Source organism: Panicum virgatum, chromosome 7K, assembly GCF_016808335.1.
Source record: "Panicum virgatum strain AP13 chromosome 7K, P.virgatum_v5, whole genome shotgun sequence".
Taxonomy (NCBI): domain Eukaryota; kingdom Viridiplantae; phylum Streptophyta; class Magnoliopsida; order Poales; family Poaceae; genus Panicum; species Panicum virgatum.
In genome coordinates, this window is record NC_053142.1 from 30,226,719 (window position 1) to 30,247,165 (window position 20,447).

General features: G+C 43.2%; 1 protein-coding gene and 2 pseudogenes across 1 annotated transcript; 2 read left to right on the forward strand and 1 right to left on the reverse strand.

Annotated features, from left to right (window-relative positions):
- The first annotated feature begins 285 nt into the window (after nt 1-285).
- LOC120640853 lies at nt 286-4,338 on the forward strand (annotated as a pseudogene).
- Nucleotides 4,339-5,831: 1,493 nt separating this feature from the next.
- On the reverse strand, nt 5,832-7,750 carry LOC120640854 (putative disease resistance protein RGA4). Its single transcript, XM_039916772.1, has 2 exons — nt 7,271-7,750; nt 5,832-7,046 (listed from the first exon to the last, which is right to left on the reverse strand). Exons 1-2 carry the CDS (start codon nt 7,631-7,633, stop codon nt 6,111-6,113), a joined length of 1,299 nt encoding a protein of 432 aa, XP_039772706.1. The 5' UTR covers nt 7,634-7,750; the 3' UTR covers nt 5,832-6,110.
- Nucleotides 7,751-18,557: 10,807 nt separating this feature from the next.
- LOC120640100 lies at nt 18,558-20,135 on the forward strand (annotated as a pseudogene).
- Nucleotides 20,136-20,447: the final 312 nt, after the last annotated feature.

The window sequence follows — 20,447 nt, forward strand, 5'->3', positions numbered from 1 at the left end:
AATAGTGTAAGATGACTTGTTATTTAAAACAAAATTTGAATTCTAGAATAACTTTACAATAATATACCGAAGATTCACGCTTCAGACATGAGTGGTCTCCATTTCCCGGCCTGGCAATCTCCTGTCGGCATGCCCGGACGCCGAGTTCGTTGCAAATACGTAAACAGCATCGCAACATCCGAGCCGTCCAATCGGGATCTGGACAGTACGTCACGCTTTTCCCGTTTCGTTTCGCCGTTTGCTGAGCACAAAAAGATCCACAGGAAAAACAAGCGGGCGACGTGGCAGCGTGACGCCTCACTCCAGCTCCAGCAGGCAGCAGCCCCACAGCCACCGGGGACGACGAGGCAGCCCCACCGCCCCCCACGCGGGCGTGCCCTGCGCCACCACCACCTTCCGGCCGCTCCCGACGTCGCGCACTCGCCTTCTCACACCTCCGCAAGCTCAGCCCCAGGCCCATCGAGCGGCGGAGCCCATGGCCCCCTCGCCGCTGCTCGTCCGGCCGCCGGGCGCCGGCGCCGGCCAGCTCGCCCCTTTCCCCTCGCCGGTGCCCGCCCGCGGTAGCCGCGGCGGCGTCGGTCCGCGCGGCTCCCGCCCCCACCGCCGCGTTCCCATACTCTAGGTTATCTTTTCCTCCCTCCCCTCCCCCTCCTCTCCCCCTCAAAGTTTTCGTGGGGACATGGTTTCTCTTGGTCGCGCAGGCTCCGTACCAAGTGCAGGTTCGCCGCGTCGGATGTCAGGGAGGACTACTCCTCCACCCCGATCGATATTGTCGCTGATGTGAAGACCGAGAAGGCATGTACTACGTATTTGAGCAGCTGAAGTCTCTACCATTTCAGCATTTGTCAGGTTAAGCCGGTTTTTCCTCACCGTTCTGAAGTGTTTCTCTATGGTTGCAGATTGTGGTGTTGGGCGGAAGTGGATTCGTTGGCTCTGCGATTTGCAAAGCTGCTGTTTCTGAAGGCATTGAGATTGTGAGCTTGAGCAGGTACCTCTTTTCCTCTTGTATGAGAAGCGATTAAACTGATATGGAAATCAATTCACTATGAAGCAGTTGCAGTTTCCACATTCCAGAATATATTCAATAATTTTAAGTTTTGACTCCCATCTATTGATTTCTTCAGTGGCCCCTTTATTTTACCAAATTTAACGACCCGAGTTCATGGTCATTAATCTGTATGCCAATGAAACATGAAAGGTTACCCTTGTAGTGTTTCTGGGTACCAAACCTGCATTGTGGTGACATTTACACATTCTGCTTCATTTTGTGTTGATGGGCAGGTCAGGAAGACCATCTTACTCTGATTCCTGGGTTGATCAAGTAAATTGGCAAGCAGGTACGCTTATGATATTATATGTTGTGGCAAGTTTGGTGATTAGCTTTAGCTCCCTCAGGTTAGTTAACTTAATTCCCTTACTTGTTAGGTCTCCCAAATTATATCTTTATCAAGTGATTGGGCATACAATTGAATGGAGAATGGAAATAATTAAATAATAAAATTCCTCATCTAGAGCAATAGCTGTTCTGTAAGAAATACAATATGTATTGATGTCACTGTCATGCTTGTTTTTTACATATATTGGCTATTGCAAAATAATGTAAACATAAATATATTGTGTCTTTATTTTGGCCTTGCTCACTGGCTTATTACAATTCTCTTTATTTGTGAAAAAAATGGTTTAACAAAGTGCAACTGAGACTGAATTTCCTGTTACAAACTTGTCCTTCAAATATGTGGCAGACCCACATGGTCTGATAATCGATTTTCAAGAGATTGTGATTTAAATGTTGTGTGGCACTCTAGTATTTAGTTTAAGCATCTTAATGTGATGTAGGAGATGTTTTCTACGCAAGATGGGATGAAGTATTGGTTGGAGCTACTGCTGTTGTGTCCACCCTTGGAGGATTTGGCAATGAAGAACAAATGAAAAGGATAAATGGTGAGGCAAATATCATAGCAGTAAATGCTGCAAAAGAATATGGTAAGTGTGATGGATGTGATGGTACAGATAGGACACGCGAGAAGGAAGGATTGAACCCTACTGTTCTTGCGGCTTGGAGACTCGTAGGAGGGCAGGGTCTAGCCCTACTGCTCTCACGGCTTAAGATAAACACCACCGGGAAGCTAGCCGGGTGGAGTCGGCTTGGGGGGAGACTAGACTTTTGGGGGACTTGGGAATTGATTCTTGTTCATTGTTTCATTGCTTAATTAAAAGAGATACAATCCCATCCTTATATAGATGGGCTGACTTGACTCTTAAGAAACCCTAACTTAACCCTTAAGAAACCAATCTCTAAATTTAAGGAAATAACAAACTAATCTAATCTTTCCTAATACCCTAGATTCATTACTGTTCACAGCGTGAACAGTACTTTCTACCCATAACATCTCCTCCCTCCTTCGAAGACAGCTCGGCCTCGAGCTGTGGTGGTCTGGTGGAGGCCATGGCTCCAGCCCTTCATAACCCCATGGCAGAACCAGATGGCAACGATGATGGCGACAAAGTGGCGGCGGCGGGCGACGGCGATGGAGCGGTGGGGTTTTGGAGGAACGCCTGGATGCTGATACCAGATGTGATGGTACAGATAGGACACGCGAGAAGGAAGGATTGAACCCTACTGTTCTTGCGGCTTGGAGACTCGTAGGAGGGCTGGGTCTAGCCCTACTTCTCTCACGGCTTAAGATAAACACCACCGGGAAGATAGCCGGGTGGAGTCGGCTTGGGGGGGAGACTAGACTTTTGGGGGACTTGGGAATTGATTCTTGTTCATTGTTTCATTGCTTAATTAAAAGAGATACAATCCCATCCTTATATAGATGGGCTGACTTGACTCTTAAGAAACCCTAACTTAACCCTTAAGAAATCAATCTCTAAATTTAAGGAAATAACAAACTAATCTAATCTTTCATAATATCCTAGATTCATTACTGTTCACGACGTGAACAGTACTTTCTGCCCATAACAGTAAGTATTATGTAATGCCCTATGACAATGATATGCCAATTTGTATGCACCTACGTTCTATATTGGCAATTTAGGAGATTGATGTGAGTTGACTAAGATTGTTCAAACAGCTACATAGAAAGACACTTTATTTTTCTTTTATGGGGCTATGCATTTGGCACCAATGTGATTTGGCTCATGTCACCGGCCAACGCCCCCCCCCCCAGGTAGGGCTATAAAAATCCTGCTTTGACAACTATTTGTAATAGTTTGGTGGTAATGTAAATTACTATATGTTGGCACTGAAATGTTGGAACCTGAATGTCATAAAACAATTATATGAACCTAAAGAAAGATGGTAAGAAACCTAGTTGCTTTTTTTTCTAAAGTCATGTCTACTTAGTGCGACCAACATATTGACCTTTAGTTTCATCAGAATTTGAGCTACGGGGATCTGGTTATCTACAACTTTTAATTATCAAAGTTTAAGTTACTGTATTTGGTTAGAGCTTGCTTTCTTAGTTTAATCTTCTCAAGGAATGACATGAGGTGGATTATTGTGTTACCTTATCCTTTCCTTTGGGGTTGTTTATAAATAAAAGAGCATATAATAAGCAATTAAGCATATTCATGTGTTATTCCACAGGAGTCCCAAAGTTCAATTTAATCTCTGTTCATGACTACAATCTTCCATCCTTTCTTCTTACCTCGGGATACTTCACGGGTAAGAGAAAGGCTGAGTCTGAAGTCCTCGCAAAATACCCAGGCTCAGGTTAGAAACACTTCACAACATTATCCTCAGATTTTCTCTCTAAATTTATACATCTTGTCATCTTTTGAACCTACTTTTCTTTATCTTCTACAGGTGTTGTGTTGAGGCCAGGCTTCATTTACGGTAAAAGGAAAGTAAATGGCTTTGAGATACCGCTCGACACTGTCGGAGAACCATTAGAGAAGCTGCTTTCCTCGGTTGAAAACTTCACCAAACCGTTGAGTTCACTGCCTGCTTCTGACCTAGTCCTTGCACCCCCTGTGAGCGTGGATGATGTCGCATACGCTGCAATAAATGCAGTCGTAGATGACAGCTTCTTCGGGGTGTTCACGATCGAGCAAATCAAGGAAGCCGCTGCCAAAGTAAGATTGTGAACCTGGAGCCTTGTTTCGCTGTCTCTGAAGGTGTCATAGATGGAAAGTTTCTAAATTCAGCAGTAACTCGAATGATCCCTGTGGATCTTTACCCACTGAATCTTTGACCATAGTCGATAGTTCAGAAATTAGTGCAACTTAGTTCTTTTGTTTATGCTGTAATTTTGCACCCCTCAGGAGCCAACTGAATGAATTGTACCGTGGGTCGCAGAATTTGTCATGTCGGTTGAATAGGGTTTATTATGATGGGTTCTTGCGTTCACTGTTCTCATCGACGAGGTTGAATTTGACGGTGATGCCGCCCAGGAGGCGCCTGCCGTTGGCGGCCTCGACGGCGCGCAACACACGCATGGCGTCGTCTAGATGTAAACCCGGCCACGAGCGAGTACCACCGCAGCGACGAATAGGAGACGAACTGTGTGAGGCGACGGACAGAGGAGGGAGGGGTCAGGGGAGTGACGATGTGAGAAGGTTGAGCTTCTTCTTCAAAACAAAAAGCCCTAGGAGATCGAGGGTAAGGAGCAACTATCTAGTTATAATGCTATATAGTACAACCTTTCAATCTGTGCCCGAAAAGCCTGGTGCAGGCAGGAATTTGGACATAGGCACTGTTTGTTTCCTTACAGTTTTCATGGACTAAACGCTATGCATAACTTGGAACACATTAGACATCTTATCACGCAACATGGGCCAAGTGAACGTGAACAACAGAGATTGCTCAGCTCAGTCACTGAATTCAAGCATCGCCAGACCCAGACCCTGGAACAGACCAGAACGGCCTCACGCTGTTTTAGTGTCAGAAATGGTGTTACAATAGTCAAACTTATGACCAATTTTATTTCGTCATTGATGCTGAATGGTTATATGATGATCCAGCCTTGTCACAATTCAATATTGGAACGTCACAAGTGGGTAATATGGATGACGCAAATGACCCGTGACAAAAATATTTGTTTTTCTGTGATTTTTTTATGTTTGTCGTAAATTTGAAGTGCAAGTGCTTCGTCACCAATAATTAACGACGAACCATAAAATTTCATTATTCAATGATGAAATTTAGAACATCACAAGGAAAATGTCGTGGATGGGCACATTTTTACTAGTGAAGGTTGTGGTAACTAATAAATCTGACATTTCTTATTACGCCAACATTTTTCTAAAGAGAGTCTATAAGTGGGGATTCAGAAACATGACACTCTGTACTCAGTTAAGCATCTCCACAGAAGATGAATTTGCAATAAATAATTTCCCCTACGTGGTTTATGCAATTATGTTTTATGCAAGAATTGATCTGTTAGATTAGATAGAAAACCATTATTTCCCCTAGGTGAACCATAAAAACCTCTAATTTTTTTAATATTCCGAAGATCTCATTTCAACCGTGCAACCACATCTACTGATATGCACTTTGAGGCAAACTATCAAGGTTAATTGGGTGGCTAGGTGTCCAATACCAATCAAATGCCTATTTGAAATTGTACATAAAAAATTTAATCTAGTGTTTGAAGATTATAAATGACATTATTGTACCACCCCAAATATTAAGTGGTAAACGAAGTATGAAATGCCTCGACATGACAGGAAGCAAAGGGGCCTGCAACTTCTTACAGTTCCAGAATTATGCTTCTGGAATTTAAATACGCATTATATTCCGCTATCACAGTGGTGACCTGAAAAGGATGTGGTGTAACTAGAATCTCAACGGATGTGAACTATAAGGTATGGATATATACCGGACATTTTGCAGAATTCCATCAGTTGATGCACTTCTTTCAAATCATCTAAGATCATGTCAGCTAGTAGTATTCACTGTAGGCATGGAACAAGATGGATGACTGAACTAAATCATTGATATACACATGTCCAATTTTATTCTCTATCACATTGCACAAAGCGAAATCCTTTTGATAACACCATCAACTTAGGAAGTGAACCTACATTTTGGAAACAGTAGTTAGAAAAGAAAATGATGCAGCACCTTAGTATATGTAATATGGTCTTGTGCTTGTAAGTCAACTCTAATGATGGTAAACTTCGTAATGTGATTTTTCCAAGTGCGACAGCTCATTTTCCAAGACATCTACCCATTTATCTTCATCTGTTTCATGGCGTAACATGCTTCCTAGTGTCTTAATTACTAACGGCAATCCCTGACATCTTTTAACAATGTTCTTCCCAATCTCAATCAGATTTGCTGGAGCGTCAAACGCTTGATCAGGAAATACTACTTGGTTGAACAAGGACCAGCTCTCATCAATACTTAAGCAGCTTGGGCGATGGGAAGGCATTGTCTGCACTAGTCTGGCAACTTCCTCGCTCCGAGAGGTTAATATGATTTTACAAATCCTTGCAAAACACATAGGCAGACACAATGATTCCCAGCAGTCTCCCCGCTCATTCTGTACATCATCCAACACAAGTAGAATTCTCTTATCCTTCATCTCATCGGCCAGTTTCTCCTGGAGGTCAGAAAGTTCTGTAAAATCGCATGCCCCTTGCGTTAATGAATTGATGATGTCCCTTGTTATTGTACTGACATCGAAATTCTCAGACACATAAACCCAAGCATGGTTGTCAAATGACTGGCGCACTCTCGGGTCGTTGTACACAAGTTGTGCTAGCGTTGTCTTGCCTAATCCTCCGGTACCAACAATTGCCATGACGGATACATGCCTTCCTCCATTATTTTCCCCTTCCCCAGACAGTATTTTCTCCACAATTATATCTATATCTTTGTTTCGCCCCAGAATCCCCTTCTCAAGTACACAAGAGGTGGTATGCCTCAGACTACTGACATCAGGAGTGAGCAGTCTCTCTCCATCATCCTCTGATAAACTGAAATGGGTTGAGAAATGCTTGATTTCGTCAAATCTCTCTGTTATTTTGGTTACTCGAGAAAGGAACTCATATGGAACCTGTACGACACCAGTGTCGCCGGAGTCTGTCTCATTTTCCTGTTTTGATCAAGAAAGAAGAAAAGCTTAACCAGCATTAATGTACTCTTCCATTTTATAGTTATTAATGCAACAATAAGAAGCCAAATATGATTTTGTGATGAAAAAATCAAGCAGAACAGAAACCTTTTGTGCAAATTAACTAGATTAGAATGAGTTCAAAGACACAAGAATGAACAAAACTTCCAATAAATAAATTTCTGTGAGGTGGTATATAAAGTAACCTCGTGGCGCTTGCGCTTGCCGGTGAAGTGATATCTGGTTGATTGTTTGAGGGCCTCCATCTTACAGCGGCCGGCTTGATACTCATACTCCTTAACAACGCCCTCGATGTCTTCCGCCAGCTCCTTGAGCTCCCTGAGCCGCAAACTGGTGGATTCCTCCCGGATGTTCCAGTGCTCCTCAGCGTCGTGCAGGGTTGCCAGGATCCGTCGTGTGGTTCTCTCCAGCTTCCTTAGGTCCTCCAGATCCATGGCCACCCATGACGACGATGAGGGTACCAAGGTGAATGCCCGTAGGAAGGAGAAGAGCTTCTCCCATGCCGTCCCGGCGGAGAGAGCTGATGCCAGCACCGCTACTCCGGACATCCTGATCCACCTTTGGGCTTTGGCTGGGCTGGTTGACCAGGATGAACACGGGGATGTAGGGAAAGAGTAGGAGCCTTCCCGACAAGGGCAGTGATCAACGGGACAGATTCATCACATGGTAGGCCCAAGCAATTATATACACCACCAGAATCCACGGGTTTGCCGTGTGCCAGGAACACACGGCAAAGCCCCAAATACACACGGCAAGAAGTTTGCCGTGTGTAACATACGGCAAACGTAGCACGGCAACTAGTGTCTTTTGTCGCGCGCACGGCAAAGACATGTGCCGTGTGTATTTTTGACACTCGGCAAAAATTTTATGAAAAATTAAAAAAAAACAAAAAATCCGTCAGCCACAGCTACCCCCACCGGCGGCCGCCATGGCCCCCGCCTCCAGCCCGCCGCCCATGCTGCCGCTGCTGCCCTGGCGGCCGCTGGCACGTCACCACCAGCACCCCGCCGGGCCTCGGCCGCCTTCCCCACGCCGCCGCACCACCGGCCGCACCCCCGCCACCGCCGCACCTTTGGCCGCCGCCACCACCACGTCGCCACCCCACCCGTGGAAAAAAAAAGGAGATGCCAGAGAGAGAACATAGGTCGGAGGTGAGGGGGAAGGAGAGGAGGCACACCGCCGGATCCGGATCTGGCGCCTCCACCGCCGCCGTTGGGAGCTCGGGCCGCCACCGCCGCCGATAGGAAGACGAGGCCGTGCGCGGCCCCCTCCCCTACTCCTCCCCCGAGCTCGAGGCCAGCGAGATCCGGCGTGCCGGGAGTCGTCCCGAGCCAGAGGAGGGAGGGGGCGTGGATCCGACGGAGGAGCCCTCGCCGCCGCCGAGGAAGACGAGGTCGCGCGCGGATCCGGCGGAGGGAGGCCGGGAGTCGTCCCGCCGTGGAGTCAGAGGAGGGAGGGGGCAGGGGCAGGGGCGGCAGCGGCATGAGAGGGAGGGGGCGGCGGTGGGAGTCGATTGAGAGAGAGAGGGGCCGGAGGAGAGGAAGAGATTGAGTGAGAAAGAGAGGGGGGGTTGGGGATAAGAGATTGGGTGGCCACGGGTGGAGTATGTAACACTCTTGGTGTCTGCACAGTAATTAAAAAGGTGTCTGCACAGTAATTGGGTATATTTTATATGCATCATGTGTGTGAATTGCTTGAAAAGGATCTTTTAGTAAATATAAAGGTTATATGTGTAATTATAATTTTATGCAAGGTCCTTTCTGTAGTTATGTTGATTAGGTTGTGTAATTATAGCTTTGGCGGAGGGTTTTTTTGCAAAATTCAGTGCATTTAATGCATGGCGGCAAAATTTGCTTTTAAGTGTAAGTTTAAAGTGTTTTTGTATTGAAAAAGACAAAATTCCTTGGAATTCAAAATCCCTTCAATGTTTTTAAATTTAGCTCTTGAATCTTTGGTCAAATAAATTTTTGCACAACATCAAAGTTGTAGATTTTGAAAAGTTGAACAACTTTCATGTTGGGCACTTTTCCATTTGAGCTTTAGTTCAAAAGTTATTGCTTGTTTACAGAGTGGTCCCTGGAATTTTCTGAAATTGCAAAATGACCCTTATCCCCTTCCCCCACCTCCCTGCTCTGTTTCTCGCTGTCGCCCACCGACAGCGCCGCCCGCCGGCGCCGTGGAGAGCCTTCCCGGCCACCTTTTCCGTCGCGCTGGCGCCCACGCGTCGCTCTGCTCCTCCTCCCCCTCCTGTTGCCTCGCGCTGGAGCCCCCCGGCCGTGCCACGCGCGCCGCCGAGCCCAGAAGCGTCCGCGCCGCCGCCACCTCGCCGTCACGGTGGAGCGCCCGCTGCAGAAGCCGCCGCCCTCTTCTAGCGCGCGCCTGAGCCCTACAAATACCCCAGAAACCGATTCCTATCGCCCTTTTGCTCTCTCCTCGCCCCCACGCCACAGAACGCCGCCGCCGCCCCGCTTGAACACCGGCGAGCTCACCCCGCCGCGGAGCCGCCACCACAGACCCGCTCCACCCCAATAGCCCCCACCATTAGCCGCGCCTCGTCCTAGCGCAGCTTCCTAGCCGCTTCTCGTCGCCCAAAACCCACCGGAGCTACCCCGCCGCCGTGCTCCGAGCCCCGCAAGCCGCCGCTCGCCGTGGACCGACCCCTCCCTCCCTCATTTCGCGCCTCAAGAGCCTCCAGAGAACCGCATCGACCTCTACTCCTTTTCCCCCAACCCATACCTCGCCGCCGGTGAGCCCGTCGCCGGGAAATGGCCGGTCAAACCCCGCCTCCCCTCTCTGACCCAGCCAAGGACCCTCGGGTTTGAATTCGAGAAAGCCCAGGGGGTTATTTGAATAGCTCAAGACACATATGAATAGTGCTCTAGGGACTTCCTTGTGATGTTTTTCAGTGATTTTTGAAATTCAATATCAATTCGTGGAAAATTTGGAAAATAGCAAATCTAGATGTTTTGGAATCCTCTTGAAGAGCTCTATGCAGTAGAACCATAATATGTTAGGCTTTAGTTGAAAGTTTTTGCTGTAGAATTTGATTTGTGTTACTAGTGCATAAATATTGATTGATTTTATCTTTTTCTTATCTACTGTTTGAAGCCATGTATTGCAGTGAAACTTTTATGGTTGTTTGTTCTTGTAACACTAGTTTTGCTATAAAAATTTCATGATCAGTTCTCTTGTGTAGCTTTTTATTTGATTTAATGTTTGTTTAGTAGACTTTAATTATGGTAAATAGTTTATTTTCATAATAAATCATGATAATATTTCTACATGTTCTTCTGGAGTAGTTTAGCTTGTACAGAAAGTTTGAGCCTCAGTTCATGGATAGAACATGAGCTAAAAATGAATCTTGCTAATCTTATTTCTGTTTTGTTTATTTTCTCAGAATTAATTCGGTGTACATAAAATCATGAAAAATTCACAGTTGCTAGTTCATTTCTGTGTAGATCTCCTGTTAAATTTTGAGATTCTGCTTTGCTATATTTTGACCTGTATAATTCAAGCTTGCTCTAGGTGTTGTCTGAATGAATGAATTGTTGTGATTAAATGGCTACATTTCTTGGGATGATTTTTACAGGGTAGCTTAATCTGTTCATTTTCTGTTTAGGGTAATTTTTGCTAAATTTATTTCTGTTTATACTCTGAGTTGTTAATTTATTAGCAACCCTTGATTTATTTGTTATAGGAAATCACGCCCACTTGTTTGTGAAGTTAGTAGACTTCATTTGTGCTGTTGATCATGATGCCTTGTGTAGATAGATTTGTTATTTAACTACTCTATAAACGATTGCTCATATGTGTTTATAATGTTGTTCTTGCATTACATATAGATACGACTACTTTGTCGGACGGGACGTACGAGCTGATCCCGGAATCTGACGGAGGTGATCTCGAAGCTCAAGTAAACACTGCTGAACTAACTGAAGCCCCGGACCAAAGTTCGAAAGAGCCTAGGGCTGAAATAGTTAGCAACTACCGAGAAGGCAAGCCCCGGACATAACCTATATTTCAAATTATTATCATTTACTGTTGTTACTTGCTTATGCATTTACAGTTCTTAGTAGTTGAATTGAAACCCTAGATGCATGAGCCTAGGAACCTATGTACTGAATACTAGACTTGAGTTCGACTACTTGCTAAGCTTATAGGACCGGTAAAAATCGAGTGATTGCCTGTCACTCGCGAGCTTTATAGGAATTGTTTGTTTACTTTATGTTATCAATATAAGGACGACGGACGGGGTTGTGATCGATATCATGACTTTATGTGAGACCCCGTCTGTGTTGATGAACTTGTTAAGATCGCGGTGTGTGGTAGTGCTGGTTAAGTTTTTGAAAGTACTAGCCACATGCCGTAAATATGGTACGCGGCAAGCCTAGTAGCCGATTGGACCGGGGAGTGGATATACCTTTCACTCTCTCTCTTAGGGATAGGTTTTTTTATGTTGCGCAACACTACGACTTCAAGGGACAAGGTTCGGCCTTGGAGCCCTGTAGTCGGGGAGAGTGACCCTATCCACAAGCCGGAAAGAAAGGTCAACGGTTGTTTGGGAATGACCCGACGGTGTTCCAGACGTGTGTGCTAGGTTTATCCTTGCAAGGTTGAATTTCGATTCAGAATCGTCCGCCTCTCACGATGAAATGAGACTGCTTGATCTCTTTGCCACACAGAGTAAGAAGAGCAACAATATTATGATCAATCTTGATGTTTGCTTAAAGTTCTACCATGATTGAATAATAGTTGCTTACATAGAATGGTTAATCAACTAGAATCTTGAAAGTTAAAACTTGAAAGTAAGGACATACTCTTTATTGCTTTTCAGCAAAAGGAAAACCAGAGCCTCACAAAACCTTGCATAGTCTAGCTAAAGTGGGCTACTTATACCCGTTGACGGTTAAGTCTTGCTGAGTATTAGAATACTCAGTCTTGCTGTTGAAACTCTTTTTCAGGTATGAGTTTTGAGGATCAGATCGCTAGCTTGACCTATCCTTGCTCGTTGCCTCCTGGCTGGTCCGTAGAGTGGGACACGTCTTCGACCGGCAATGACTATGACGAGTGATACCATGCTTGGGCTAGCTTGGTATCCTTTTTGCGACGTGTTGTAGCCGTCGTGTTTTATCTTCCGCTGTTTAAACCCTGAAGCTTTACACTTATGGCTTGTATAACTGTTTTACTTAATTTTGGTTTGTAAGAATGATTTGAACTGGTTTGTAATCTTTACTATGCGTATGTTGTAAAATTGGGGTTGTAATATCTCTGGACTCGCCTTCGTGCGGGGTATGCTTGTTCGATCCGAGAACCGGTGGTTGTATCGGGACGTTACCCGACATACCAAGAATTGTTCCGTTTGAAGTGCGTTTGAGCTGGTGTTGCCTTTAATGGTGATGGCCTGCGCACTTGAGCCGGGATAATTTAGACGGTTCTGCCACAAGGTAGGCCCCTGGTGGTGAATTTGCCGTGTGTAGTCAGGATTACACACGGCAAAGTATTTTTTTGTCATGTGTTCCAGCTTAACACACAACAAACTAAATGTATTTATAATTATACTTAATGCATAAAATTTATCAAATTGATCCAAAAAATTACCAAAAATTAACAAGAAACAATATATATTGTCTATTGGCCATCGAAAAATTTTTGAAGCCGAAATCCAATTCGAACGTCACTTCCCTTCCAAACCTAACCACATATTTCTCAACTCTATGAAACTTCTTCGGAGATGTCTTCATTTGTAAGCATTGTGCATAAAAAAATTGCGAAAGCTACTCAAATTTTTACTACAGCTTCCACGTGTGATATCATGAGACATTGAGAAATATCATGATTTCCAGACTTCATTTTTTTAGAATTTTAAATTCATCCGGACACACTTTTGTGATCATGTTTCCTAAATAAGATGTTGGAAATTTCTTTTCATTTCATGAGTAAGGTCTCAAACTAGGCTAAATAACATGAATATTATTTTTCACTCATTTTGTTCTATTATTTGAATTACCTCCCGTTCAAATTTGACTTGATTCAAAAAATTACTTGAAATATAATTAATTAGTTAAATATAAAAAAATACAAGAATGTACCAAATTTTAATATGAAGTACCACATGTTGTATGTAGGGAGTAGAAAAAAATTTCAAAGTGCGAAGAGAAATTTTTTGTTTGGGGCAACTGGATTTGGGACGTAGGAGGGTTCCATGAAAAAGTTACTTTGCTGTGTGCCAAGAAAAAGCACACGGCAAAGTCATGCCATGTGCCAAAGGAAAGCACACGGCAAAGAATGTCTTTGCCGTGTGCCAAAAAAAGACACACGGCAAAGCATAAATTTGTCTTGTCCTTTTTTTACTGTGTGCTTTCTTTGCGACACAAGGCAAAACACCCCTTTGCCGTGTGCCCAATAAAATGCACACGGTGGACTATCGGACACACGGCAAACTACGGTTTTCCGGTAGTGAAGGAAGCAAATATCTTTCTTTATAAAGAGCTACGGCAGCTAGCTACTCCCTCCGTCCCAAAGTCATTGCAGAGATTTCAGAACATATTAACAAGAAGGTAAAATGATCATGTTTGCTCATATTTATTATCTATATTTAATAATAGTTTATTCTTACATGCACATTCATTTTCTAAATAGCATAAAGTGACTTGTTTTCTAGGATAAATTTTGAATCTTAAAATCTCTTGTTTTTTTAGACGGAGGCGTAGATTTGTTAGATTGGGAGTTAGTAAGGGCCTGATTGTTTCCCGGTGAGCCTAGCTCCGTAAGGTTCAGTGGATGCAATACCCCTCTAATTGATTGGTTGTCTGTATTCCTCTAGCCAGACTATGGATAGAAGTTGTTTAGTTGCCCGCACGAGGAAGTGTCATATAAGATAAAATATTATCTACAACTATCGTTATGATGTTTATTTTATATGAATATATTTAATAGTTCTTAGTTTATCTTATGAAACCTTAATCACCTTAGAAAAAACTAATATCACTTAATATATGCTAATTACCTACTTAATACCATCATTAACTGGTCCTCCGCCGCATACAGTGAGCCAAAGCTCGCGGGAAACGAACTTAAGCCCTGTTTAGTATCCAAAAATTTTTCTACAGTACCCATCACATCGAATATTCGGACATATGCATGAAGCATTAAATGCAGTTAAAAAAATAACTTATTACATAGTTTAACAGTAAATGACGAGACGGATCTTTTAAACTTAATTAGTCTATAATTAGATATTAATTATTAAATAACAACAAAAGTGCTACAGTATCAAAATTCAAAAAATTTCGAACCGAGACCTTCATTTGCGTCTCCCGGACCCAGGCTCGCGGCCTCCTTTTGCATGCCGTCCCTGCAACCAATCAAATTGTGATTGCATCTAGCGGACATGGGTGTAAATGGTACGGAAATTTCCCGACCGATCGAGAGGGGTCGGATAGTGATTCGGATATTATTTTTCGGATATCTGGACATTTTTCGAATATTCGGATATGAATTCGGATAATTTATTCGGATATCGGATACGGATACAATATGGATAATATCCGTATGATATCGGATATCCTGTCGGATAATCCGGATAGGTGATTCAGATATTAAATTCGGATAGTTTTATAATAGATATATATATTAACAAAAATTTAATTTAAAGTCTGAAAAATTATAACTAATTCATTTGAAATCAGAAAAATACAAAATTAGTACCAAAGTTTTTATAAAAATATAATCTACCTACTGCCACTATTTTAGTTTTACAATACAAAATATATACATTAATAAAAAATGAATTTGTTTATAAAAAAATTAGAACTAATTCATTTCAAATCAGAAAAATATAAAATTGGCACTAAAATTTTACTAAAAATATAATGTACCTATTACCTCTCTATAGAAATTGAATCTTATTTATTATTAGTGTAGTTTAAGAACTAAAGTCATACTTTAGCAATAATTCGACATTCTATTTTGAATAAATATTGCCTTTACTCGTTATCCGAATAAACATCCATGCCCGACATGATCCGCATCCGGTTCACTCCGTATTCGATACATATCTATTCGTATTCATAACCGAAGCAATCCGAATCCGTATTTGTATCCGAGACTATCCGTGTTTGAATTCGAATCCGATAAAAAATGTGAAAGCAGATACAATTTCGATAATATCCGTCCGTATCCGATCCGTTTACATCCCTAGCCAGGCCGCATGGGGCCAACCAATCAGACCCTAATAGAAAGCACTGCACTTCACATGCACAGCCAGAAGATAATCATCAAGGACCTCAACTATTTAATGTTCTGCTGAGAATATTAATTAGTTATACAATAAAAAATGAAAAAAATAATTTTATTGTGAAAGAACATTAGAAAAATAAAGTTACATCTCGCAAAGAGATTGGAATGTCTCTTTTTTTACAGATACGTCCAAGTGAGGGAGATATATCGTACACGCATTTTATTCCAGCCCGTCTCGAATTGCACATGACATAAGCATTTTTTCCGCATTCGTACCTATTGAGTACTATACTAACGCGCCAGGAATTGGCGCGCGCTCATGCGTCGCGGCCCCACGTGGGCCCGGGGTACCGTTCATCATTTTAAAAATAATAAAATGTACTGTTCATGTGGGCCGGGGGTACTGTTCATAATAAAAAATAGTAAAAAAGGTACTATTCATGTGGGCCCCACCGGGTACTGTTCATAATAAAAAAATATAATTCGAAATTAAAAATTAAAAAATTAAAAAGTGGCCCCATGTGTTTAAATGTTTAGTTTTTTATGAAAAAAATTATATACTACATTTACCTCTATTATATATTGGATTTTATTTTCACTTTGTGAACTCGCAAAATATAATTGAATCATACATTCATTTCTAACCCTATCATTTTTTTTACCAAAATTAATAATTAGTGTAAGCTAATCCATCAATTATATCTACTAACATACACAAAATAAATTCTTCTATGTACTATTTATACAGGGATGGGCCCTGTGTGTTATTTAGGTGTTACCCACATAATATTCAATTGAAATCCACCCACAAAATATATTTAATTATTTATTTACATGAAAACAATAACCATATTTCATACACTACGTCTACACGTGCTAGCCCCTACTACTTATTGGATTTTAATTCCACTTCATAAACTCGCAAAATATAATTATATGACAATCTATCAACTATACCTATCACACTTCATTCAATACATCAGCACGTTGCCAAAATATATCAGCACGATATTACTTTAACTGTAATATACGATAATATATTTTTATTATTATTTTACATCAAATCTTTTGCTACAGGCGCGCAAAGCGCGCCAACCTGCCTAGTTTGGATAAAGGGACTAATTTTTAGTCCCGTCACATTGAATGCTTGGACACCGATTAGAAATATTAAATATAGGCCAATTACAAAACCAATTGCATGAATGGAGGCTAATTCGCGAGACCAATCCATTAACCCTAATTAGTCTATGATTTACCTATGTGGTGCTACAGTAACATGTGTCAATGATGAATTAATTAGGTTTAATAGATTCGTCTCGCGAATTAGCCACAACTTATGCAATTAGTTTTATAATTAGCCCATATTTAGTTCCCCTAATTGGCATCTAAACATCCGATGTGACCCTGACTAAAAATTAGTCCATGGATCAAAACATCTTATTTCTTCTATTTTGATGTAGTGCCTCACCTTGACCCTAAGGAACTCCCACACGTTAATATACATACTCCCTCCACGTTTTGAGGTTGTCCTAAGTCAACTATTTTAAACTTTGACTACAAATATATGTGTTGAGTTTGGATATGTAAAAATTGTATCAATAGATTCCCCTTAGATTGTAGTTTTATAAAAGTATACTTTGAATGTATATTATAAATATTTTATAGCAAAAAGTAGTAGTGAAAGTTGAATTTTGAAGACCGTGTCAATGTCCAAAACGTCAGTTATTTGAAGACCGGAGAGAATAGAGCACGTTGTCGAAAGGTTTCTTGTGGCGCTATATAAAAAACATCATCTCACATAACAAGGAGAATTTAAATGCACTTGGAAGGCAATTCCTAATGCTGCGGGTTGCTGGTTCGATTCCTGATGTCCCCTCTTTTTGCCTCGTAGAGTGTCATGCTGCATTAGGCCAATTCCAACGGGGTGTTTTATTTTGATGTTATCTAGGCTGCCATGTCATCTATAGTGCTTTGAAATGATGAATGAAACCCTCACCCAATGGTGTTGTTTCATCTTATTGTTTCGGCTAATCATAACAGTTAATACTCGACGCTCATGATTGGTTGATTAATGGATGAAATGAAACTTCATGCCCCCAATGGTAGTTTCGCACGGTTTCCAATTCATGGAAACGGTGTGCTCCTGGTTTCCTAGGATGAAACCATTTCGCCCTATTTTATCATTAATATGGTGTCACATCATAAAAAAATAATGGTGATACGACACGCAACTAATTAATGAGAATGAAACCTCCATCCAGAGTGGCCTTAGGAATATGCATGGTATCACAGGAAATGAAGCAAAGCATACAGTAATTGCATGGGAGCAAAGAGATATGGAAGCTTGTTTATGACCTAGAGGGAGCAAAGAGATATGGAAGCTTGTTTATGACCCTATTTTATCTCTCTTTCCTCCCTCAAATGACTCCTAGGAAACATCTTCTTTTTTATCTCTCTTTCCTCCCTCAAATGACTTCTTTTTTGACCTAGAGGGAGCAAAGAGATATGGAAGCTTGTTTATGACCCTATTTGTTTAGAGAGACTTATTCAAAAGTCCTAGGAATTTATGGGACTTAAAAAACAAACACGTGGGACTTTTTAGGGACTAAAAGTCCCTTAGAGTCTAAAATAAAAAAGACTCTCAAGAGGAGCTTTTTGGGACTTTTTGTTTGGATTTCTGCCTACCCCTCTGCGTGGGCCCACCTATCCCGTGACCCGCGCCCACTCCCACGCCCACCCGTGACCTGCGCCCACTCCCCTATCTCCTCTCATGAACCACTCGTCCTCCCTCCCCACCCAAACCTAGATCGCCGCCGCTGCCGCCGCCCCCGGCCGCGCAAGGCCCCGCCGCCGGCGCCACGATCTGCTCCACCCGCTGCTGCCACTCGCGCTCCCGTGCCTGCGTCCCGTGCCAGCGCCGCTCCCATGCCAGCGTTCCCGTCCCGGCGCCGCCACCCGGTCGTCCCGGCGCCGCACTCCGTCCCGGCGCCTCCACCCGTTTGTCCACCATGGCCGGCGAAGAAGACCTTTTCTCCCAGGCGCCCAGCGACCACCGCGCGTCCGCCCTGGCCGGCGTCGACAAGGATCTTTTCTCCCAGGCGCACAACGACCACCACGCGCCCGCCCAAGCTTCGTCAGGATTCCCCGGTGGCTTCGATCTGAACTAGCAAGCCCAGGGCTACCCCGATCTCGAAAGGTACGAACAGATACTCCGACCTGAAGAAGGATTCGGCCATGGGCTCCCACCTATCTGCCCAGGAGGCAGTTCCGTTGGTCTGCGCGGTAGACCTCCACGAGGAAGAAGCTGAGGACCGGGCCGCAGCAAAAGTTTGAGCGCTGGCGCGGGATCCAACCGGCCGATGCGGGCTTTTGTCCCCCTGGCTCTACTCTTGGTGGGGCAGGCCGTGGGCGCTTCGGAGGAGGTGGCCTTGATCCTTCCATGGCCTACGCTGGTCACGTCTCCAGTGGTGGCGGCCGCGGGCGCTTCGGAGGAGCTGGCCGTGGGGAGTTCATGGGCTACAGCGCTCATGTCCCAGGCGGTGGCGGTCGTGGCTTCTCCATGCCACCCGGCGGTCTAAACTTCCTCGGTGCTGGACGCGGCTAGCCGTCGTCCTCTGCTGCCCCTGCAGTGGACATCGAGGATGAAGACGACGAAGATGAAGAAGAGATTGCGCCTGGTGGAAAGGTATGTGTTTTTTCTATTTGATACAAGTGCAAAACTGGTATATGCTTGGATTTGTGTGCAACATTTTTCTAGTTCATACAAGTATGCTTCCATTAAAGTTTTGTTGATGATATGTTAATTAGGATACACATTAATTCACATTTTCTTTAATAGAAAACCTTTGACAAGGCTAATTGGATAGAAGAAAATACTTTAACATTATGTGAAATAGCTGTTGAAGAAATGAGAGATGGAAATTGTCCCAATGGTGTTTGGACAACTAGAGGGTACCAGAATATCAAGGACAAATACTTTGAGAGGGCATTCAAGAGACATTCAACCAAACAAATTAAAAACAGATTTGATACATTGAAGAAGTGGTATTGTGCTTGGGTGTGGCTTGGCTTTCAAACTGGATATGGTAGAGAACCTAACGACGAAATTGTTGCATCAGCTGGTTGGTGGGCCAAAAGAATCAAGGTATGCAGCCATGATGTGTCAATGAGCATTTTCAATTGTGTTATGAGAGTACTTGTGTTCACTTGTCCATTTACTATGCAGGATAACAAGCACGCCAAGAAATTTCAATTTGGCAACCCTGAGTACTTAGATCTGCTTATAGAGATGTACCAAGGTGTGGCAATTGATGGATCCACTGCATACTTCCCTGATGATGAAGGAGAGGAGGGTATTCAGCAGGCAGCTGGTGATGAGGATGCAGCCCCTGAGGGTTTTGTGCAGGCAGTTGGTGATGATGGTTTTGATAACAGCCCCATGAGCACCAGCAGCCGCAAGAGAGGGAGTAGTTCTTGTGACAATTCAACTGCCAGTAGTCCTGGGAAGAAAAGCAAGAGCCCAGTGGTCAAGCTCATGAGGGGGCTGCTGACTTCTTTCTCCATTGATAGTGAAAAGTCCTCCCAGCTCATGACTGCATTAGTAAACAAGAGAGGGAAGTCAAGAGAGAAGAGTCAAAACATCTTTGTTGAGGAGTTGACTCAGTGCCAACAGTTGGCAATAGAGTGTGGGGCCCCAGAAGAGTCTGTGCAGTACTTCTGTGCAACACAACTATTTGCTAAGGCACACAACAGAGTCATGAGGCCAGGCTTATGTGGTTGAAGAGTTGGTGCCAGCTAAAGGGCCTGATGTAGCTTAGGTCCCAATGATGTTTGCCTTATTTATGTATTTGGACTTGCTTTGATGTGTCATGTAATGAACCTTTGCATGATTATGGTGTTTTGTGTGTCATGTAATGAACCTTTGCATGATTATGTGTTGAACCTAAAGTTGTGTGCTGCTACAAATTTGTTCTGAACCTTTGCATGATTATGTGTTGAACCTAAATTTGATGATTTATTTTGGGTGTAGGATGATAGTGATAAGACCAGCTCTGAGGATGACAGTGATGATGATGACCTTGTTGCACTGATGATGCTCCAACAACAGAAGAAGCGAAGAGCTGT

Bases quoted from the DNA above. Each gene is read 5' to 3' on its own strand.
- LOC120640854 (XM_039916772.1), bottom strand. From the start codon at position 7,633: ATGTCCGGAGTAGCGGTGCTGGCATCAGCTCTCTCCGCCGGGACGGCA. The intron at 7,047-7,270 runs GTTACTTTATAT...TGATCAAAACAG, and splicing joins GCAAGCGCAAGCGCCACGAG to GAAAATGAGACAGACTCCGG.